Source organism: Suncus etruscus, chromosome X, assembly GCF_024139225.1.
Source record: "Suncus etruscus isolate mSunEtr1 chromosome X, mSunEtr1.pri.cur, whole genome shotgun sequence".
Taxonomy (NCBI): Eukaryota; Metazoa; Chordata; class Mammalia; order Eulipotyphla; family Soricidae; genus Suncus; species Suncus etruscus.
Genome location: NC_064868.1, coordinates 68,966,581 through 68,990,959, shown reverse-complemented (window position 1 = coordinate 68,990,959; position 24,379 = coordinate 68,966,581). Strand labels below are relative to the sequence as shown.

Sequence of the window (24,379 nt, the reverse complement as noted above, 5' to 3'; positions counted from 1 at the left end):
GAAAGTGTCTTGCCAGGATTGCTAGAAGTTCCTCTTGAAATGTTTGAAAGAATTCATTAGTAAATCCATATGGGCCTGGATTTTTGTTTTGGGGCAGGTATTTCATTACTGTCTTAATTTCATCAGAAGTGATGGGTGTGTTTAGATATGCTACATCCTGTTCATTCAAACGTGGAAGATTATAAGAATCCAAAAATTAATCCATTTCTTCCAAGTTTTCATTTTTAGTGGCATAGAGTTTCTCAAAGTAGTTTCTGATTACCCTTTGAATCTCTACCATATCAGTAGTGATCTCTCCTTTTTCATTCCTAATATGAGTTATCAAGTTTCTCTCTCTCTTTCTTTGTTAGTTTTGCCAGTGGTCTATCAATCTTGTTTATTTTTTCAAAGAACCAACTTCTGCTTTCGTTGATCTTTTGGATTGTTTTTCGGGTTTCCACTTCATTGATTTCTGCTCTCAGCTTTGGTATTTCCTTCTGTATCCCTATTTTTGGGTCCTTTTGTCAAGTGCTTTCTAATTCTATGAGCTGTGTCATTAAGCTATTCAGGTATGCACCTTCTTTCCTTATGTGTGCTTGCAAAGCTATAAATTTTCCTATCAGCACCGCTTTTGCTGTGGCACATGGTTCTGATAGTTTGTGTCTCCATTGTAATTTGTTTCTAGGAAGGTTTTGATTTCCTCTTTGATTTCATCTCGGACCCACTGGTTATTCAGTATTAGGCTGTTTAACTTCCAGGTTTTAAAGTTTTTCTTCTGTGTCCCTTTGTAGTTCACATATAAATTCAGGGCCTTGTGGTTAATGAAGGTAGTCTACAAAATTTCTATTGTCTTGATATTATGTAGGTATGTTTTATGTGCCAGCATGTAGTCTATCCTGGAGTATGTCCCATGTACATTAGAAAAGAATGTGTATCCGGGCTTCTGGGGCTGGAGTGTCCTGTATATATGTACTAGGCCTCTTTCTTCTATTTCTCTTTTCAGGTCTAGTATATTCTTGTTGGATTTCAGTCTGGTTGACCTGTCAAGTGTTGAGAATGCCATGTTGAGGTCTCCTACAATTATTGTGTTGTTATTGATATTATACTTCAGATTTGTCAACAGTTTTATGAAATATTTTGCTGGCCCCTCATTTGGTGCATATATGTTTCGGAGAGTGATTTCTTCCTGCTGTACGTATCACTTGATTAATACAAAATGTCCATCTTTGTCCCTTACAACTTTCCTGAGTATAAGTTTGCATCATCTGATATTAGTATGGCCACTCCAGCTTTTTTATGGGTGTTGTTTGCTTGTATGATTTTACTCCAGCCTTTTATTTCGAGTCTATGTTTGTTCTGACTATTCAGGTGCGTTTTTTGTAGGCAGCAGAAGGTTGGATTGAGGTTTTTGATCCATTTAGCCACTCTGTGTCTCTTAACTGGTGCATTTAGTCCATTGACATTGAAAGAAACAATTATCCTGGGAGGTAGTGCTATCTTTATATTGAACTTTGGTGTGTCTTTTGGTTAGTCATGTCTTAAAGTAGGCCATTCAGTTTTTCTTTTAAGAATGGTTTTGAGCCTGTAAAGTGTCTGAGCTGTTGTTTGTCTGTGAAACCATGTATTGATCATTCATACCTAAAAGTGAGTTTTGCTGGGTGCAGTATTCTAGGCAAAGCATTTATTTCATTGCGTTTTGTCACTATGTCCCACCACTGCCTTCTGGCCTTGAATGTTTCTGGTGACAGGTCTGCAGTAAATCTCAAGGATGTTCCCTTGAATGTAATTTCTCTTTTCAATCTTGCTGCTTTCCGAATTCTGTCTCTATCTGTGGGATTCGTCATTGTGACTAGGATGTGTCTTGGGGTGTTTTTTCTGGGGTCTCTTTTAGTTGGTACTCTTCAGTATGCAGGATTTGATTGCATGTATTCATTAGCTCTGGTAGTTTCTCTTTAATGATGTTCTTGACCATTGATTCTTCCTGGAGATTTTTTTCCTGGGTCTCTGGGACTTCAATGATTCTTAAGTTGTTTCTGTTGAGCTTATCATAGACTTCTATTTTCATCTGTTCTCATTCTTTGAGTAATTTTTCCATTGTTTGATCATTTGCTTTAAGGCTTTTCTCCAATTTCTTCTGCTGTATGGAATTGCTATTCATCTTCCAGTGTAATAATTCTATCCTTAGCTGCTGTTAACCTGTGGGAAAGCTCAACCATGTTTTATCAGTTCATCTACTGAGTTTTTCAGACCTCTTATTTGACCTGAAATTTCAGTTTGGAGTTTTCTCATTTCTATCTTTATATTCTCTTGATTCTTATTAGTGTTCTCTTCTATACTTTCTTTGTGTTCTTTGAACATCTTCCATATTGCGACTCTAAGCTCCTTATCTGAGAGACTGACTAGTTGGTTGGTCATGTTCAAGTCATCAGAGTGCCATCGTCATTCTCTATGTCTTGCCTATGTTGTTTCCCCATTGTCACACTTGTATTGTGGGTTTTTCTTCGTGTTGTGGTTGTATTCATTGGCTAAATGATGTGCACAGCCTGGAAGTGAAGTGGCGCAGCCTTGCTCCTCTGGCTCTACTCTTTCTGGGCTTGTAAACTCACCTCCAGGGAAGGCAAACTCTTCGCTGATGAGCCACACACAAGATGAAATCAGGCCAAAAATGGAGCAGAGCACAGAAGACAGGCAGATAGGGGTGTTGGTATCTGAGTTCCAGCAGAGTTCAGCGGCTTCCCCTTTATGGGCGTGTAAGTTCACCTCTAGGGACGGCTCCAGGGAAGGTGAGCCCTCTGCAGATGAACCACACACAGGATGAAATCAGGCCAAAAATGGAGCACAGCACAGAAGACAGGCAGATAGGGGTGCTGGCATCTGAGTTCCAGCAGAGTTCAGCGGCTTCCCCTTTCTGGGCTTGTAAAGTCAGCCATTTCTTACTCTCACTCACTCGCTGCATAGCTTCAGAATGCAGTTTTTTGGGGGTTTGCTTCCCAGGGCTCTGAGGAGAGCTTCAAGGATTCAGAAAGGACAGAGAAGCACAGGACAGGGCTCCCTTCAGGTCCTCAGTTTCCTCAGAAGAAGCACAGCAGGGCAGAGACTCCCCAGGTGAAGCAATCAGCACTTCACCTGGCAGTCCCCACAGTCAGCCATTTCTTACTCACTCACCCACTGGCTGGGTAGCTTCAGAATGTAGTTTTTTTTTGGGGTTCACTTTCCAGGGCTCTGAGGAGAGCTTCAAGAATTCAGAAAAGACAGAGAACCACAGGGCAGGGCTCCCTTCAGATCCTGTTTCCTCAGAAGAAGCACAGCAGGGTGGAGACTCCGCAGGTGAAGCAATCAGCATTTCACCTGGCAATCCCCACAGTCAGCCATTTCTTACTCACTCACTCACTGGGTAGCTTCAGAAAGCAGTTTTTTTGGGGTTCGCTTACCAGAGCTCTGAGGAGAGCTTCAAGAATGTAGAAAAGACAGAGAAGCACAGGACAGTGCTCCCTTCAGATCCTCAGTTTCCTCAGAAGAAGCATACCAGGGCGGAGACACCGCAGGTGAAGCAATTAGCACTTCACCTGGCAATCCCCACAGTCAGCCATTTCTTACTCACCTCAGTATTTTTCCATTTTAATGTGCCTATGCAAACAAGAAATAAAGCCACGTGGCTTTATCTGTGCTTATGGGGATGTAAGAACACGTCCAACAATACCCAGACTTGGTTCAAACGTAAGCATTAAACTGAGGGACTCTTTCGCCAAATTCCCTATTGAACAGTTCACAAAGAGAAAAGATAAAAAATGGGGAAAATCTTCACTGTATAAGAAAATATTCAGCAAGAGCTATAGGTGTCAAAGAAAAGACACATAAAATTTTGAAAACACATACGTGTTCATTTTATGCCTTTTGAAATAGTTGGGGGGGGTGTTAACTCCAGTGCCCACTTTGGTCTGTGAATTAGGACTCTAAGTACTAAAGTTAAAAAGGGTAAATGGGGGATCAGTTCACCTCTCTGCTGTTCCCTTTTGAATGGAATTTCTTATTTGACTTCTACCTAATTAGTGACCTCAATAAGCTGCTGTAGATTGGGGGCAAGGTCCTTACAAATAGCATCTCTGGTAGATGAAAGGTGGTGGTTATCTGTGTCTGGTATGCAGCCTAGAGTCTTCAGCTTCACTGCGTGCTTCTATCACATGAAGAGACCTTTGCTACCATGCATGGTGGAGCATCTGACTGAGGCCCGAGGATTAATTGGCAGAAACTATGTTGACTGAGAGCATATTGGCTATTTTTCACTGGCAATCTGGAAGGTCCAGATATATTCGAAGCTTTTGGATCCATCTCTTCTCTCATGACTTCAATCTACACAATCTCCCCATCTCCAACACTACAATGAAACTTCTTGGGATTGTTTCTATTAATAGCTTTCCAGTGAATGAAGACAACTTTTTTGGTGAATTTTCTTTTTCTTCTTTTTTTCTTTTTTTCTTTTTTTGGTTTTGGGCCAACACCCGTTTGATGCTCAGGGGTTACTCCTGGCTAAGCACTCAGAAATTGCCCCTGGCTTGGGGGGATCATATTGGATGCCGGGGGATCCAATTGCGGTTCCTCCTTGGCTAGCACTTGAAAGGCAGACACCTTACCTCTAGCGCCATCTCGCAGGCCCCCGAATTTTTTTAAATTTTATATAAATAATAATATACTTAATTAAACACCGTGATTACAAACATGATTGTAGTTGGGTTTCAGTCCTAAAAAGAATACCCCCTTCACCAGTACAACATTCCCATCACCAATATTCTCATCTCATCTCCCAACCCCTCTTCTCTATCTAAGACAGGCTTTCTACTTCCCTCACTCATTGCCATTGTTACGATAGTTCTCAGTGTAGTTATCATGAGCTGCTCCTCATCTCTACTGTCTCTGGGCTTTTTAAAAATTTTTATTTTTCTTAAAACCCGTAAATGAGTGAGACTCTTCTGTGTGTGCCTTTCTCTCCCTCTGACTTATTTCACTCAATATAATAGATTCCATGTACAACTATGCAAAGGAAAATTTCATGACTTCATCTGTCCTGATGGCTGCATAATATTTCACTGTGTATATGTACCACAATTTGTTTAGCCATTCATCTGTTAAAAGGCATTTTGACTATTTCCAGAGTTTGGCTATTGGAAGTAAAGCTGCAATAAATATAGGTGTGAGGAAAACATTTTTTAAATATAATTTTTATTTTGAACATAGTGGCTTACATATTGTTGACAATAATATTTTAGGTACATATTTACATAAAATCAGGGGGATTCCCATCACCGATTTGTCCTCCCTACACCTCCGTTTTCGTCCTACCTCCCATATCCTCCTCCCTCACCCCCGGGGCTCCTAGAAAATGTAGTCCCCTCTGTACCTAGTTTATTACTTAGTAGTCTTGCACCTGTTTGGTCTTGGTACCTCCCTTATTTACCCCTCTAACTGAGGGCAGCACTAGACAGTTCAAGTTATGTGGTTTTGTTTGAAGAAGAGAACAGTAATAAACTGGGGTAAAAGTCTAATATGCCAAAAATGGGTGGAATCATTCTAGAGGCTCTCATAATAGGTTTGAGAGATGAAGGAGAAAATTAAGGTGAAATACCCCAACAGTATAAAAAGAAGTATCAAATATCCAGTGAGCACTCCAACAATAACAACAATAAGCACCACAAAAAAAAGCCATGGTTGAGATAAAAAAAACATGGCAGGGCACATAAAGAAAGAAAAGAAAAGAAGGGAAAAACATAAATATAAATGGGGACAACAACTTCAATAACCACACCAAAACAAGGAAATCAACAAAAATTAGATAGGTAAATAAAAATAAAAAAAATAATAAATGAGTATATAAAAATAATATATAAAAAATAAAAAAGGTTTTGTGCTTTTTGCCTTCTTTCTGCCTCCTGCACGGGCACAGTAAATATTGGGGTCATTCGAAAAGGAATTCACTTGGCCTAAGAGATATGGGGTTTCTTCACCCTTGGAGTATATTGTCATGTGATTAACTATAGACTCCGTTCAGGTTCATTTACTCTCCCCTTGGTGTTTTCGTGGTGTTTGGAAGACTTTTGCTCTTTCCTGGGTGATAAAATCAGACCTCTCTATCTAGAGATCTCAGTATCTGCACAGGTCCAGGAGTGGGACTTATGATGAAGTCTTTCTTTGTGGTTCTAGAAGTTCTGTTCCCTCAGTGTCATTTTAATCCATCTTCTGTGGTTGGTGGTCTTGGTCTTTGCACTGATCCTAGGATGGAACCTAGGATAGCGTCTTTCATTGTGTTTCCAGAAGCCCCATTCCGTTGCAATTGTCTCAGCCAGACCTTTGGAACTGGGCATCATGGTTGTTGTGCAGGTCGTAATTCAAACCCTAGACTAGTGCTTTTTTATTGGTCCCAAGATATATACAGTCCAGTCATGGTTCTAGTAGCCAGTCATCTGTAAATCGCGATCTTGGCTTTTGGACCGACCAAAGGGTGACAAGTCTTCTGATTTTGTCTTATAGTTAGCTGGTGAGGTAGGATAGCTTGCTCTTAGGTCAAGTTGTTCCCATTTTCCTCGTTGTCAGGATATCATATTAGAGCTGGCACTTACTGGTGGCCCAGCAGTATTAAGGATGTCTCGGATGGGATTTGTTTCCCGTAGCTGTAGCTGTAGCTGTAGCTGTAGCTGTAGTTTGTCGTTTCTATGTCTGGAATCCAGGGTCCAAGGCTGGATGGATGGTGTCTAATCACCTGGGGTCTAAGATGAATACACATGACATATTTTCAAGGTGGGAGATATCCCTGTATTGTAAACAAGTATGAGTTCTTATCCCTAGTAGAGAAGGGCTCGTTTTTATATTTAGGATTTCCCCTTTTATTAGTGTGCCTTTGCAGGGAGAAATGGTGCTACTTTATATTGTAAGTGCATTTGGGGGTGGACATAGAAGAAAACATAAACAGGTCACACACCCAAAAAAAATAAAAATAGGAATAAAATATATGTGCTCACTTATGCATATGTAGAACAAACATTTTAAAAAAAATGAATTAACAAAGTAATTAAAGGAACAAAGTGATGCCAGAGACTACTTTACTTTTGGGGAAAAGCAGGTAAGGAGATGGTGTAATACAGGTCTTATACTTATGTTGGAAGTTTAGGTTTCCCCATTGTTTTTTGGGATTTTCTTGTGGTGTGTGGGTTCTCAGGCACCTTTCCATCATAGCCCCTGACCTTCTTGAGATTGGTAAAAGATTTGCGGCAGGGAGGTCTTAGAAGAGCTCTTGCATTGGGAATACTTTTAGAGCTAAGTCCGGGTTCAAGAAACAGTCCACATTATGGGGAGTTGGTAGGGAGGGCCGCACAGCATTAGTCTGCAGGGGAGTTGGTTGCCTTTTCTTGCAGGGGGCGAGGTGTGGGTGTGACTGGGTGTCCCTTAGCTTGGGTGCTAGGTACTGGTTCGTTGGGGTAGGAGGTCAGTCTTGATGCCTAATGGATTAAGAACTGAGGGTGAAGAGTTTTAATACAGTGGGAGGTCTGGATGGGATTGAGGGGTGAAAGGATAGTTGGATTTCCAAAGGGGGGAAGGGGGAAGTATATGGAAGTGATAGGAAGGAAGAAAAGATAAAATACATTAGAAAGAAAGGGAAAGAGGAAAGAAAACAGGAAAAGAGAAGAAAAGTAAAGAAAAGCAAAAATAAGAAAGTAGTGAGAAGAGAGGAGAAAATATCAAGGGAATGCTAGTTTGCTTGAATGTGTTCGATGAGTAGGGCTTGTAGTATAAGTCTGTAGGTCACAGTTGCTGCTTCGGTGGTCTGACTGGTCACGTGCTTCAAATCCTAAAAGAAGGTATAACCTAGAGATAAAGTGTATGTTAAAGTGTTTTCTTGGGACATTCTCGTAGTGCAAGCTGGGTATGGTATCTCGTGTGAACTGAGCCCCAAGATACCATCTTAGTTTGTCCACCCTTTGTATCCAAGAACGCCTGTGGATAGAAAAACTGAGATGTTGTTTTAAGTATAGTAAGATTAAGGCATTAAAACATAGTGTTATGAGATGTTTCCATTGGAGTCAGTGATTTCCCGTGGTATTCTTTACCTGTGATCCTGTACAAGATCCCTAAGGGATTATTATGGGCCTTTGTAGTAGAAGGCTGATTACATATCTGTCTCTCAATACTGCTGTTTCTGGTGTTGCTGGTTTCTTTGTGGTATAATGTGTAGTCAAGAGTTTGTGTTGCCCCTTTTTCATGTACTTTGGACACTGCTCCTGAGTATATGTTGACTATTACAGTGTTTGGAGTTTCTACCCTGTTAAACCCTGTTATTTGGTTATTGAGTATTAGTTGTCTATAAGGTGTATATTCTAGGTGCTTCAGAATAGTGCTATCATTCTATGTTTATCTTTTGTCTTCTGACTTACTTCATTTAACATAATATGTTCTAGGTCCATCCACATTGCTGCAAAGTCTGTGATTCTATCATTTCTGACTGCCATGTAGTATTTCATTGTGTATAGATACCACATCTTAATGATTCATTCATCTGTTGTTGGACATCATGGTTGGTTCCATGACTTGGCTATTATACTGAGTGCTGTGATAAATAGTGGGGTGCACACATACTTTGGAATGAATGTCCTGATGAAGGCATTCTTGTATTGTATCTTTGTGTTCCTATGATATAATCTAGGAGTGGTATCGCTGGATCATATGGGAGTTCAATTTCCAGTTTTTTGATGAATCTCCATATTGTTTTCCATAAAGGCTGGACTAGATGGCATTCCCGCCAGCAGTGAATGAAAGTTCCTTTCTCTCCACATCCCTGCCAGCACTGATTGTTCTTTTTTTTATGATGTGTGCCAGTCTCTATGGACTGAGATGGTATCTCTTCATAGTTTTGATTTGCATCTCCCTGATGATTAGTGATGTGGAGCATTTTTTCATGTGCCTTTTGGCCATTTGTATTTCTTCTTTGAGAAATTATCTGTTCATTTCTTCTCCCCATTTTTGATGGGATTAGATTTCTCTGTTAAGTTCTATCAGTACCTTTTTTATATCCAATATTAGCTTCTTAACTGATGGATATTGGGTGAATAGTTTCTGCCATTCTGATTATGGCTTTTATATCCTTGGCACTATTGCCTTTTAGGGTCAGAAGCTTCTGAGCTTAATATAGTTCCATCTGTTTATCTCTGCTTCATCTTGTTTGGAGAGTGCTGGTTCATCTTTAAAGATGCCTTTAGTCTCAATGTCATGGAGTGTTTTACCTACATGTTGTTCTATATATCTTATAGTTTCAGGTCTTATATCAAAATCTTTCATTCATTTGGATATGACCTTTGTGCTTGGTGTTAGGTGGAGATCTCAATTTGCTTTTTTTTACAAGTGGCTGATCAGTTGTCCCAACACCACATGTTAAAGAGGCTTTCCTTGATCCATTTTGCATTTATTACCCCTTTATCAAAAATTAATTGATTGGGGAGGAATCTCTGAATACTAATGTCTATTCCACTGATCTGAGGGTCTGTCTTTATCCCAATACTATGATGTTTTAATGACTATACCTTTGAGTGTAATTTAAAGTTGGGGAAAGTGATGCCTCCCATATTTCTTTTCCCAAGGGTTGCTCTAGTATTCTTGGGTGTTTATTGTTCAAAATAAATTTCAGGAGTGTTTGATTCACTTCTTTGAAGAATGTCATGGGTATCCTTAAAGGGATTGCATTTAATCTGTACAATGCTTTGTGGAGTATTACCATTTTAATGATGTTAAATCTCCCAATGCATGAGCTGGTTATGTATCTCCATTTTCTTGTGTCCTCTTTCATTTCTTGAAGCAGGGTTTTATAGTTTTCTTTGTATATGTCATTTCCCTCTTTGATTAAGTTAACTTTAAGTTATTTTAGTTTGTTGATGCTAATGTGAATACGATTGTTTTTTAATGTCAATTTCTTCTCTATCACTATTAGTGCACCATAGGCCATTGATATTTGTGTGTTTATTTTGTATCCATATTAATGTCAGATGACATAAACTTTAGACTCAGAAAAGCTATAAGGAACAAAGATGTACATTACATACTAATTAAAGTATAATTACAACAGGAAGAAATTACACTCCTAAACATATATGCACCCAATGAGTGAACAGCAAATTATTTAATACAATTGCTTACAAACTTGAAAGAAGATATCAATAGCATTACAATAATATTGAGAGACCTCTACACTGCCCTGCCACACATTGATATGTCAACCAGGCTGAAAGCCAACATGAATATAAAATATCTGAGAAGAGAAATGGAAGAATGTGGATTAGTAGATAACTAGGTAGGTAGGTAGGTAGGTAGATATATAGTTAGACAGACGATAGATAGATAGATAGATAGATAGATAGATAGATAGATAGATATCATCCTCCAGAAAATTGAATACACATTTTTCCAATACACAGGGGTTGTTTTCTAGGTTAGACCACATGCTGACCCATAAAACATATCTACATACTCAAGAGAATAGAAATTGTATAGACAACTTTCTCAGATCATAGGCACTGAAATTAGAAGTGAACCAAAAACAGAGATGCTACAAAAAACAAATCTACCTGATGAACACAGACTCTAAGTTCCTCCACAGAGTTCTAGCAAACAGGATCCTATGCCTCATCAACAAAAACATACACCATGACCAATTAGGATTTATTCCAGGAATGCAAGTATGGTTTACAATCTGTAAATCAATCAACATAATACACAATATCAACAAAAAGAAAAATAAAACTATATGATCATATCAATAGGTGTAGAGAAAGCATTCTATAAGGTTCAACACCCTTTTTTGATAAAAAAAAATGCTCTCTCAAGATGGGAATGGAAGGAGGTTTACTCAATATAGTCAAGACCATCTACCACAAGCCAATGACAAATATTATTCTCAACGGAGATGAACTAAAAGTCTTTCCTCTAAAATCTGGTACAAGACAAGGATGCCCTCTTTTATCACTCCTATTCAACATAGTGCTAGAACTTCTTGCCACAGAGATTAGACCAGAAAAGTATGTCAAGGGCATCCAGATAGGAAAGGAAGTAGTTAAGCTTTCACTGTTGCAGATGAAATGATACTGTATTAAGAAAACCCTAAATACTCTATCAAAAAGCTTTTAGAAACAATAGATTCATTTGGTGTCATTTCTGTTGTAAATCCATAACTATTCTGTACATTAAACCGCTTGACAGTATCCAGGACTTGTATTGCCAGCTCTGACTTGTCCACCGGTTTCCAGGCTTGGGTTGTAGTGGTATCATTAGTTGAATAATTTTCAGACTGTGAGCCTGCAGAGACAGGAATGTGCTCATCATCCTTGGGAGATAAGTGTCTCTCTGTTTTAGTACAACTAATAAGTAATAAATTATCAGCCCTGTGAAGGCCTTTAGATTGAGAACTCATCACCACTGGAAAGGCACCTTTCCCCTCTAGGGGCATGTGTGAGGGAGAATCTCTAGGGAGCCTGGCATGTACAGCCCATGGTAGGAAATGCAGATTGATGGACAAGAGTAACATAAAGCCATTCAGAACAGAGAAAATGTGCACCAATGTTCCAGTGAAAGTCATGTCACATTTAAAAAATAAACATGTATTTATTTATTTATTTAGATCTTTTGACCACATCCAGTGGGGCTCAGGGGTTACTCCTGACTCTGTGCTCAGGAATTGCTCTTGGCAGGCTCTCAGGACCATATGGGATGCCTGGAATCGAACATGGGTCCATACCTGGTCAGCTGCGTGCAAGGCAAATGCCCTTCCACTGTGCTATCACTTTGGCCCCTGCATGGCACATGTAATCCAGCTCAAGGGCGCTGTCATAATTATTGTCCACCAGACCGTTAAGCCACTCACTGTCTTTGTGGTTTTCATGGGTCCTTGGATCTCTGTCTGAGTGCCTTTTGTAAAATCACTACATACACCTATCTCCAAGCCCAGGTGAATAAGTTTAAAGCAGATTTGCTGCACAAAATAATCCATACCATGCTGAGCTTGAAATATTTGTGATCTGGCAATCTTTTTTTTTTGGAGAAGTCTATTGTCTCCCGAGTGCATTACTACCTTTCTTAATATCTTTATTTAAACATCTTGATTACAAATATGATTGTGATTATGTTTCAATCATGTAAACAACACCTCCCTTCACCAGTGCAACATTCCCACCACCAAATTCCCAAATCTCCCTCCATCCCACCCCACCCCCCCTGTACTTTAGAGAGGCTTTCCAGATATTTCATTTAGTCATATGTTTATGGTATTCTCAGTGTAGTTATTTCTATAACTGCACTCACCAATCTTTGTGGTGAGCTTCTTGAAGTGAGCTGGAAGTTCCAGCCCTCCTCTCATTGTCTCTGAGGATTGTTGCAAAAGTGACTATTATATTTCTTAAAACCCATAGATGAGTGAGACTATTCTGCATCTCTCTCTCCCTCTGACTTATTTCACTCAGCATGATAGATTCCATGTACATCCATTATAGGAAAATTTCATGACTTCATCTCTTTTGATGGCTGCATAATATTCCATTGTGTATATGTACCACAGTTTCTTTAGCCATTCATCAGTTGAAGGGCATCTTGGTTGTTTCCAGAGTCTGGCTATTGTAAATAGTGCTGCAATAAATATAGGTGTTAGGTAGGGATTTTTGTATTGTATTCTTGTGTTCCTAGGGTATATCCCTAGGAGTGGAATAGCTGGGTCGAATGGAAACACAATTTCCAATTTTTGGAGGAATCTCCATATCGCTTTCCATAGAAGTTGGACTAGGCAGCATTCCCACCAGCAATGGATAAGAGTTCCTTTCTCTACACATCCACGCGAGCACTGATTGTTCTCATTTTTGTGATGTGTGCCAATCTCTGTGGTATGAGATGGTATCACATCATTGTTTTGATTTGCATCTCCCTGATGATTAGTGTTAAGGAGCATTTTTCATGTACCTTTTGGCCATTTGTATTTCTTTTTTATCAAAGTGTCTGTTCATTTCTTCTTCCCATTTTTTTTGATGGGATTAGATTTTTTTTTCTTGTAAAGTACTGTCAATGACCTGTATATTTTGGATATTATCCCCTTATCTGATAGGTATTGGATGAACAATTTCTCCCACACGGTGGGTGGCTCTTGTACTCGGAGCACTATTTCTTTTGGGGTGCAGAAGCTTCTCAGCTTAATGTATTCCCATTTGTTTATCTCTGTTTTCACTTGTTTGGAAAGTACAGTTTCCTCCCCGAAAATGAATTTAGCCTCAATGTCATGGAGTGTTTTACCTATGTGTTGTTTTATATACCTTATGGTATCAAGTCTGATATGAAGGTCTTTAATTCATTTGGATTTTACCTTTGTACATGATGTTAACTCGGGGTCTATGTTTGCTTTTTTTAAGTGGCTAACCAGTTCTGCCAGCAACATTTGTTGAAGAGGTTTTCCCTGCTCCACTTAGGATTTCTTGCTCCTTTGTCAAAAATTAGGTGTTTTTATGTCTGGGGAACATTCTCTGTGTACTCAAGCCTATTCCACTGATCTGAGGGTCTGTCTGTCTTTATTCCAATACCATGCTGTTTTGATAACTATTGCTCTGTAGTACAGTTTGAAGTTGGGGAAAGTAATCCCTCCCATATTTTTACCCTTGGAGTTCTTTAGCTATTCGAGGGTGTTTATTGTTCCAGATGAACTTCATAAGTGTTTGATCCACTTTTTTGAAGAATGTCATGTGTATCTTTAGAGGGATCGCATTAAATCTGTACAATGCTTTGGGGATTATTGCCATTTTAATTATGTTAATCCTGCCAATCCATGAGCAGGGTATATGTTTCCATTTTCGTGTGTCTTTTCTTATTTCTTGAAGCAGGACTTTGTAGTTTACTTTGTATACATCCTTCACGTCTTTGGTCAAGTTAACTCCAAGATATTTGAGTTTTTGTGGCACTAATGTGAATGGGATTGCCTTCCTAATGTCCATATCTTCCCTATCATTATTGGTGTATAAAAAGGCCATTGATTTCTGTGTGTTAATTTTGTAGCCTGCCACCTTGCTATATGAATCTATTGCTTCTAGAAGCTTTTTGATAGAGTCTTTAGGGTTTTCTAAGTAGAGTATCATGTCATCTACAAACAATGAGAGCTTGTTTTCTTCCTTTCCTATCTGGATTCCCTTGATATCTTTTTCTTGCCTGATCACTATAGCAAGTACTTCCAGTACTATGTTGAATAGGAGTAGTGAGAGCGGACAGCCTTGTCTTGTACCAGAATTTAGAGGAAAGGCTTTTAGTTTTTCTCCATTGAGGATAATAATTGCCATTGGCTTGTGGTAGATGGCTTCAACTAGATTGAGAAAGGTTCTTTCCATTCCCATCTTGCTGAGAGTTTTAATCAAGAATGGGTGTTAGACCATATCAAATGCTTTCTCTGCATCTATTGATATAATCATGTGGTTTTTATTTTTTGTTGTTGATGTTGTGTATGATTTTGATAGATTTACGGATGTTAAACCATCCTTGCATTCCTGGGATGAAACCTACTTGGTCGTAGTGTATGATCTTTTTGATGATGCATTGTATCCTATCTGCCAGGATTTTGTTGAAGATCTTTGCATCTGCATTCATCAGGGATATTGTTCTGTAATTTTCTTTTTTGGCAGCATCTCTGTCTGGTTTCGGTATCAAGGTGATGTTGGCTTCATAAAAGCTCTTTGGGAGTGTTACCGTTTTTTCAATTTCATGGAAGAGCCTGACTAGGATTGATAGTAGCTCCTCTTGAAAGGCTTGAAAAAATTCATTACTAAATCCAACTGGGCCTGGGCTTTTCTTTTGGCTTAGCTTTTTAGGCAGACGTTTGATTACAGATACAATTTTCTCCATAGTGATGGGGGTGTTTAGATATGCTATATACTCCTTACTTAACCATGGAAGGTTATAAGTGTTCAAGAATTTATCCATTTCTTCTAGGTTTTCATGTTTAATAGCATAAAGTTTCTCAAAGTAGTCTCTGATTACCCTTTGGATCTCTGCAATATCTGTTGTGATCTCTCCCTTTTCATTTCTAATATGGGTATCAGATTTCTCTCTCTCTCTTTGTGAGTTTTGCCAATGGTCTATCAATATTGTTTATTTTCTCAATGAACCAACTTCTGCTTTCATTGATCTTTTGGATTGTTCTTTTTGGGTTTCCACTTCATTGATTTCTGCTTTCATCTTTGTTATTTCCTTCTGTCTCCATATTTTTGGTTCATTTTGTTGGTCATTTCTAATTTTATGAGCTGTGTCATTAAGTTATTCAGGTATGCCCCTTCTTCCTTCCTGATGTGTGCTTGCTAAGTTATAAATTTTCCTCTCAGGACAACTTTTCCTGTGTCCCACAGATTCTGGCAGTTTGTCTTCATTATCATTTGTTTCCAGGAAAGTTTCGATTTTCTTTTTAATTTCATCTTGGACCCACTGGTTGTTCAATAGCAGGGTGTTTAATTTCCAATTGTTAAAGATTTTCTTCTGTGTCCCTTTGTAGTTCACATATAATTTCAGAGCCTTATGGTCAGCATAGGTAGCCTGCAAGATTTCTATCCTCTTGATTTTATGAAGGTATGTTTTATGTGTCAGCATGTAGTCTATCCTGGAGAATGACCCATGTACATTGGAGAAGAGTGTGTATCCAGTTTTTTGGTGTGGAGTGTCCTATATATATCTACTAGTCCTCTTTCTTCCATTTCTCTTCTCAGGTCTACTAGACCTGTTTTGGTTGGGTTTCAGTCTGGTTGATCTATCAAGTGTTGACAGGGCCGTGTTGAGGTCTCCCAAATTATTGAGTTATTATTAATGTCCTCTTTCAGATTTGTCAATAATTGTATTAGTGTGTTGGTCTCTCATTGGGTGCATATATGTTTAATAGTCTGATTTCTTCCTGTTGTACATATCCCTTGATTAGTGCAAATTGTCCATCTTTGTCCCTCACCACTTTACTGAGTATAAAGTTGGTGTCATCAGATATTAATATGGCCACCCCAGCTTTTTAAATGGTGTTGTTTGCTTGGATGATTTTCCTCCAGCCTTTGGTTTTTAGTCTATGTTTGTTCTGATTATTCAGGTGTGTTTCTTGTAGGCAGCAGAAGGTTGGATTCATCTTTTTGACCCATTTTGCCACTCTGTGTCTTTTAATTGGTGAATTTAGTCCATTGACATTGAGGGAGATGATTGTCATAGGATTTAATGTCATCTTTGTAGATAAGTTTGCTGTATTTGTTGGTCTCTCTTGTCTTAATGTAGACCTTTCAGTTTTTCCTTTAAGGCTGGTTTTTTATCTGTGAAGTTTCTGAGCTGTTGTTTATTCATGAAGCTATGTATCCTTACTTCAAACCTGGGTGCAGTTTTCTTGCTGAGGCATCCATTTCATTCAGTCTTGTCACAATATCCCGTCACTGTCTTCTGGCCTTGAGAGCTTCTTGTGACATGTCTGCTGTGAGTCTTAAGGATGCTCCTTTGAATGTAATTTCCCTTTTTGATCTTGCTGCTTTTAGTATTCTATCTCTATCTGTGGGATTTGTCATTGTAACAAGGATGTGTCTTGGGGTGTTTTTCTTTGGATCTCTTTGCTGTACTCTTTAGGCATGCAGGATTAGATTGCATGTAGTGTTTAACTCTGGGAGTATCTCCTTGATGATCTCTTTGACAGTTGATTCTTCCTGGGGATCTCCTACCTGGGCCTCTGAGACTCCACTGATTCTTATGTTGTTTCTGTTGAGTTTATCAAAGATTTCTATTTTCATCTGTTCACATTTCTTGAGTACTTCTTCCATTGCCTGATCACTTGTCTTAAGGTTCTTTTCCAATTTCTTCTGCTGTGTTGAATTTTTCTGCATCTCATCTTCTAGCACATTGATTCTGTCGTCAGCTGCTGTTAACCTGTTGAAGAGGCTATCCACTGAGTTCTTCAGTTGCACTACCGTGTTTTTCAGATCTGTTATTTCAGTTTGGACTTACTGATTTCTGTCTTTGTGTTTTGTTCAGATCGATCTATGCTTTCTTTGAGTTCCACGAACATCTTCTATATTTCTATTCTAAGGTCCTTATCCAAGAGGTTAATCTGATGGTTGGAATTTTTTGGGTCATCCGAGCTATCATCTCCATTCTCTGTGTATGGTGTTTGCCTGTGAGATTTCCCCATTGTCAAGCTTCTAGTGTGATTTTTCCTGCGTGCTGTGGTGGGGCTTTATTCATTCGAAAGAATGCAAGGCTTCGAAGCAAATTGGAGTGGTGGCGCTCTTCTGGGGCCTCTAGGTGACAGTTTTTGGGGGTGCTCTTCCCGGGGCTCTGAGGAGAGCTTTAAGAATTCAGAAAAGACAGAGAAGCACAGGACAGAGTTCCCTTCAGGTCCTCAGGGTCCTCAGAAGAAGCACAGCAGGGAGGAGTCTCTGCAAGTAGAGCAATCAGCACTCTGCCTGACAACCCCCACAGCCAGCCAGTTCTTACTTACTTGCTCGCTGGACAGCTTCAGAATGCAGTTTTTTTTTTTGAGGTTCGCTTCCCAGGGCTCTGAGGAGAGCTTCAAGAATTCAGGAAAGACAGAGAAGCACAGGACAGAGTTCCCTTCAGGTTCTCAGGATCCTCAGAAGAAGCCATAATCTGGCAATCTTATACCTCATATCAAGAGCGAGTTTTCTGCCAGAATGGTCAGTTTGATTTAATATAGAGACCACCCCCGGGGGGGGGGGAGTAAGGACAGAATAAGGACAGATAGGGCAATCTATCCTGAACCAGCCCCACTCAGGTTTACATGTTAAACAATCTCTGTTTGGGGGAAAACCAAGTTGCAAACAAATATGCAAAGGAAACCAGGGAGAATCTTTGTTTTGGATGAAGTCAAATTGTTAATAAACAGGTACAAAAAAACAGGATTGATCTTTGTTTTGGATGAAATCATGTTGTTAATAAACAGGTACAAACACACCTGGTATGATCTTTGTTTGGATTAAATAAGGTATAACCTAACAAAAATTAATAAAGTGGAAACCCTAATAGTAATTCATAAGACAAATGAAAGCAATATTTTATAATTTGAAAAAATATACAGGGTTGAAAAGCCATTAGCAAGTCTTACAAGTAGAATATACTAATAAACCAAATCAGAAATGAAAAATCAGATGATATAACAGATAATACAGGCATTGAAAAGAAAGCTGAGTTTATTTTGAAAAGAATTGTGCCACAAAATTTAAGAAATTAGATGAAATGGAGAAATTCTTGGGCCCCTATACTGTCTAACATTAAATCAAGATGATGTGAAATCTTGAACAAACCTATCATTAACAGGGTTCTGAAATAGTAATCAAAATTATTTCCAAAAACTAAAGCCAAGTCCCAGATGGATTCACTAGTGAGTTCTTGCAGAGCTTTTAGTAAGACTTACTGCCAATCTTTTCAAGCTCTTCCAGGAAATCGAATAAACAGAAATATTTCCAGTTTCTATAAAGTTAACCTTACCTTGATATGAAAAACAGACACTCAACAAAAACAGAGAAAAATACAGGCCAATAGATGTGATAAATACTGATTCAAATATCATCAACAAAATCCTAGCAAATAGGATCCAAGAATTCATAAAATCTATAATATACTGAGAAAAAGTCTTTTCTTCCTGCACTAGAGAACAAGCTAGTACTTTGTCTGTTACAGTGGTGACATTGTTATGATTCTGAAATAACTTAAGAAGTTCTTTCATGGTAGTCAATTTTAATTTTCTCTTTAACCTAGCAGTTCCACCTTCAAGGATTTAGAGGGCAACAGTCTGAAGGACAGTGGGCATGAGGAAAGTGACCAGACTGACAGTGAACACGACGTCCAGCGAAGCCTGTATTGTGATACTGCTGTCAATGATGTGCTGAACACCAGTGTGACTTCTATGGGATCCCAGATGCCTGAACATGGTAAGAACTAGTTTTGAGTAAGTTGCAATCTCAAATGTCAAGCTACCGAGTCTGTTCATAAGCACTTTGTACTATTTTACTTCAGTTAATAGTGTTTTCAAAGTGTTCATTGAGCATCTCTAAGGCTTTGAGATGTCCTGCAGAATCTATAAGGGCTTTGAGATGCATGTTCTCTGCAGCATCTATAGGACTTTGAGATGTCCTGGAACTTGAAAAGATGTTTTAGCATCCCCCATGGATGCATCCTATGGTATAACATAATGCTCAACCTTTTAAAAAGCTGACATTATAAAATATTTATATGTTATATTCAATGATAACTTCTCTGAGAATATAAGAAATGAGCAGATGCCTTTTCATTAAGAATTCATTTAAACACACTTTACTAATGAGTCCAATAAAAATGGCTTTATTTCCATATCATACTAGTTAACTTAACTCAGGTAAAACTTGATTTTCTATCACATCTTGTATATATTTTTTGGTGGAAGTAATTGGAGCACACTTTTCTTTGTACTATGTTTTTCCTTAGTTGCTCACTCTGTGCTCATGAATCACTCCTGGCAATGCTCAGTAGACCATATATAATGCCAGGGATCAAACTTGGGTTGGCTGAAAATAAGACAAATGCAATTTGGGATGGAGAGCTATTATACTTGCTATTATATAACATTGAACATATTTTATATTGTATATTATTAACTGTGAATTGTCACCAAAATTTTCCACTTTGACTAGACCAAAACTGTATAACCATTCAATGAATGCAGAGGAATGACAAAAATAAGAAAACATGGCTGGGCTGGACAGATAGTACAGCTAGTTAGGAATTTGTCTTGCTGGCAGCTGTCACAGATTTGATCTTCATCACCATAAATGACCCTTGAGTACAAATGACTGAGACCTGAACACAGATAGAAGAGAATATTGAGTCCTGTGTACCACTGAGTGTAGACCTAAAACTAAAATAGGCTGAATCAAATTAGTCATATTGAAATTTGCATAGGAGTCTTATATGCTTCAAATTTACATATAGGTCTGTCATCCTCATTTACAGGGAAAAGTCCTTTTTATTAACTCAACAGTTTGTTTGGCAAAAGGAGCTATTTAAAATAGTGCCAGATATAAGTGTATAAAAATACTAACATTTCATTTAGGTCAAAATATTTTAGATGGACTTGGGCACAGATTTTATTTTCTTGTTTTACTGAGATGAACATAGTAGGTATATTGTCCATCTTTTGAAATTAAAAAGTATGGTGTTTTCACTGAGTGAAGGTTTCAAATTGTTAAATGTTGAAAGAAGTTCGAAGTGTCAGGTGGAAGACACATTGCTAAAAGATTTTAAAATGAGACAAAAATATGGGTGTTTATGTGTAATCTTTAGTGATTGTATTTCACAGTAATATGATTAAATTCTTTAGTTTTGGACTTATAAATGAACCTAAAGTAAAAATCCACATAAGCCACAAACAATATTTTTCTAAGGAAAAATTAGTCACTGTGCATATTATTAAATTCTTTAGCTTGTCCTCTCTTTAGCAGAATTAAGTGCCAAAGTTTATAATATAGATAGGATAAGTCATTATTGTATAGTGCTATTTTGCATCACTGAAGAATGCTGAAATCCACAGATATAATTTGTGGCAATTTTACTGACATAGAGATTAAGGAATTAATTGCTGAAAGTTATTGCTGAAATGGACAATTTTATTCTTAGATTATTTTAGTATATCACTGGATGTAAATCGATATGTGCACATATGTATTACAAATCTTTTGTTTAAATTTTCCATTTATATTATAAGGAGATTAAATTAGATGTATTCTAAAATGCTTTCAAGAGGTGAAATAAACATAATTATTCTTTATGCTTGGCTTACAAAACATTTATTTTAATTTCTTGTCACATTTGCTTAGGACAATAATATCTACAATTAATTTTTCTAGGGAATTGTTTCTCACAAATGGGATAAAGTTTATATATATAAACAATAGATCTATATAGCTATTGAAGATAGATGTATATTTCATAGTTATGAGTATTCTAAAGAAAATGTATATTATTATCATCAGACTCTTTTTACATATGCAATTAATATGAGTTGAACAGGCATACACATTTTGCTATTTCATTCACCATTCAGTACCTCAATATTAAACATGCCAGTATTTTGAATCCTCCCCTATTTCAGCAGGGATTAAATTTAACCCAGCCCTTGGGTATTTTCACCTTGCTTGACTAATAAAATTTAGATACAAATGATATTCATATCTTGCTCACATATTAGAATCAATAATATGATAATTGTCACAGTTCTTCTGAAGCTTCCTATAATAGCACTAAATTGTTGTATTTAAAGGTTATTCATGCTAGCACAGGTTCCCAGCTTAGTGAGCTGATGCTTACTACTCAAAAAAACTGTGACAATTGCCACAATAAATAATTTATGGCATTTTTGCTTACTCAGACCCTGATAACATAATAAATATATCTCGTTTTTATCCCAAAGCATAGTGTTTGTTCTGGAGCAATAGAACAGTGGGTAGGGCATATGGCTGAGTCTGGGTCAATCCCTAGCATCCCATATGGTCCCCCGAGCCTAGCAGGAGTGATTTCTGAGCACAAAGCCAGAAGTAATCCCTGAACATCTCTGGCTGTGGCCCCAAAACAAAACAAAACAAAAAAGCATACTGCTTGAGAGACAATCCATGTCATGCATTACTGACCATGTAATGCAATGAGTTTAAATTTGTTCCATGAAAATATACTATGGTTGTTTCTGAGGACTAAAAATTTTAGAAGGTGAGAATGGAAAATCATTCTTAGTACTCAGATATATACTGAAATTCTGAAAACGTTCTTTGAGAAATAATAATGGACAATTCTGTTGGTTCATTGATAGGCATCTCAAATCCAAGTGTCCTGATGCAAATCTCTTGAGGTTCTAGAGGAGAACTACTCCTGAGATTTGAATAAATGTCTTTGGAGAAAAAGAAATTTTATGATAATACTTGTTAAATCTGATCTTGATAAAATTTAACTCATTCAGACAAAATTGGGCAAAATATAACCAACAGAGTACACCTTCTAACTTTGTTTTGGTAAATTTGGCTCACATTAAATTTTGTCTTTAGCTCATATGTAACATAGGATCTGGTAATTCTCAGAATTAAGATCATACTCATATATTACGTCTTTAAGTGAGGAATGAGAGTATTAAAACACTGTTGCCAGTATTTAAGCAGAAGTTACAGATCATATATTATGCTTGCATTATTATTTCTATTGAGGTAATGTGTTACAATAATATTTTTGCTCTTGATGTACAGTTACTACCAAAGTACCCAATAATCTCCACCATTTTCTTAGTATCTTCTAATCTACTCATTTCCAACTCACTTCTTTCCTATGAACTGCCATATAATTCAGTTCTGTTTTTACAAAACAAGTGTTTATTTTCATTGAATGCTGTTCATTCCCATTCTGTGTTCCTTTATATACCACAGATTCATATGTAGTATTTTTTCTTATTCTTCTGCCTTATTTCATTTAATATGACACCCTCTATTATCATCTGAATTGTATCAATAGGAAGTTTCATTTTATCTTTTAAAGGAGTAGTGTTCCATTATAATATATGTTTAGATTTATTTAAGCACCATAGTTACAAGGTTTTCATAATACAGTGCTTTTTTCTGTTACAAAGTTGTTCTTGATTGAGTTTCAGTCATACAATATACAATATCCTTTGCCAGTGCATATTTCCCACCAACAAGGTACCCAGTTTCCCTCTACGCCTCCCCTATACTTTCTCCCCTTCCCAATTCTGTGGCTGACATTTTGCTTCTCTCAGTTTCTTTCTCCCTCTTCTTTTTTTTTCTTTTAGACACTGTGGCTTGCAATATTGTTACTGAATTAATATCATGCTTATCACTTTAATTTCCTTTGAGCACACAGTACATTTCTAAAGTGATAATGATCAACTATCATTGTCATAGTGGCCTCTTCTCTGCCCTAAAGGCAAGATTATGGCAAGCTTCCATCATGAACTGGTCCTCCTAGCCTTCACCTCTATTAACTCTGATACTATTACTATATTATGTTATTTTATAACCCAAAAATGAATGCAACTGTTCTGTTTTGTCCTCTTTCTCTAATTCATTTAGCTCACATATTACACTCCATATATAAGCAAATTTCATGACTTCATTTTTCCTTAGAGCTGCATAGTATTCCATTGTGTAGATGTGCCACAGATTGTTCTTAGACACTTGGGATGCTTCCAGATTCTGGTGATTGTTCTGCAATGAATAGAGGGATGCAGAAGACATGCCACAATTTTGCAATCCACTCATGTTTTGGGGTGCTATCTATTGTAATTAATACTGAGATGAACACATTGTGCTGAGTTTCTCATCGCTTCTCTTTACTGATAGCTCCAATCTAGGCTTCCCATTTTTCTGTCCTTTGCTTTGCAGCTGCTTAATTTTTCGTTTTCCTTCATTGCTGCACACATACCCATTGTGAAATTTCTTTCATGGGTGGATATCTAATGTTTTTCTCTACTGGAACTCCGTTCAGGGAATTTATTCAGTTCATTTTTCAGTGTAGATTTTAACTACTGAAGATATTCAATGAACTCCCTTCATTCAGCCACCTCAGTTCATTCTATTCATTGCTTTCCTGAGTTTTGTGCTTCTTCAAGAGCATTTTTATTTAACAATTTTAATTAACTTACTGATTTTAAATTATTATGTAATTTCTGGATCTTTTCTCCATCCCCCCCCTCTATATATATATATATATATATATATATATATATATATATATATATATATATATATATATATATATATATATATATATATATATATATATAGTTACTAATTACTATCACCACAGTTTCAATGCCTCCCACCACCAAAAAGTTCTCCTCTACACATTTCTCCAATCCCCTACAACAATTAAATGTGGTAATATTTTAAATGTGGTAATATTTATAAGTGAGTAAAGATCTTACTTTTGTCACTTTCTAGTTAGTTTAGTAATTAGTTTTCTATAAATGAATGAAAGATTTAATACTATCCTTTCTCTTTATTTTGTCAATTTATTTTTAAAATTGAATCATAATTTTGTGTGACTGAAATTTAACCATAACAACTTTACTGTGCATCACACAGTTACAAAAAAGTAATTATAATTATAAAAGAAAAAAAGCAGAGTAGTATTCTATCAAGTACATATTTGGCTGAGCTTCTTTTTCTGATTATTTTCTAAGGGGCATGTAAATTGGTTTTATGCTTTAGCTGGCACTGCTGTGAAAAGAGAGGTACAGATACTCTTAGAAATATTTTATTTTATTTTATTTTTGGTTTTGGGGTCACACACGGCGGCGCTCAGGGGTTACTCCTGGCTCTCTGCTCAGAAATCGCTCCTGGCAGGCATG

At 37.4% G+C, this 24,379-nt stretch overlaps 1 protein-coding gene across 2 annotated transcripts in view; it reads left to right on the top strand.

The window, feature by feature from the left end:
* The window catches only part of PCDH19 (protocadherin 19), a 201,433-nt gene that overhangs the window by 76,477 nt on the left and 100,577 nt on the right, over nt 1-24,379 (top strand). The window contains exon 4 of one of the 2 annotated variants that reach the window (XM_049766591.1): nt 18,760-18,929. In XM_049766591.1, coding sequence (XP_049622548.1) covers nt 18,760-18,929 — 170 coding nt within the window. Of the gene's footprint in view, nt 1-18,756; nt 18,930-24,379 lie in introns of both variants that reach the window. The other variant, XM_049766590.1, reaches the window with a different exon arrangement.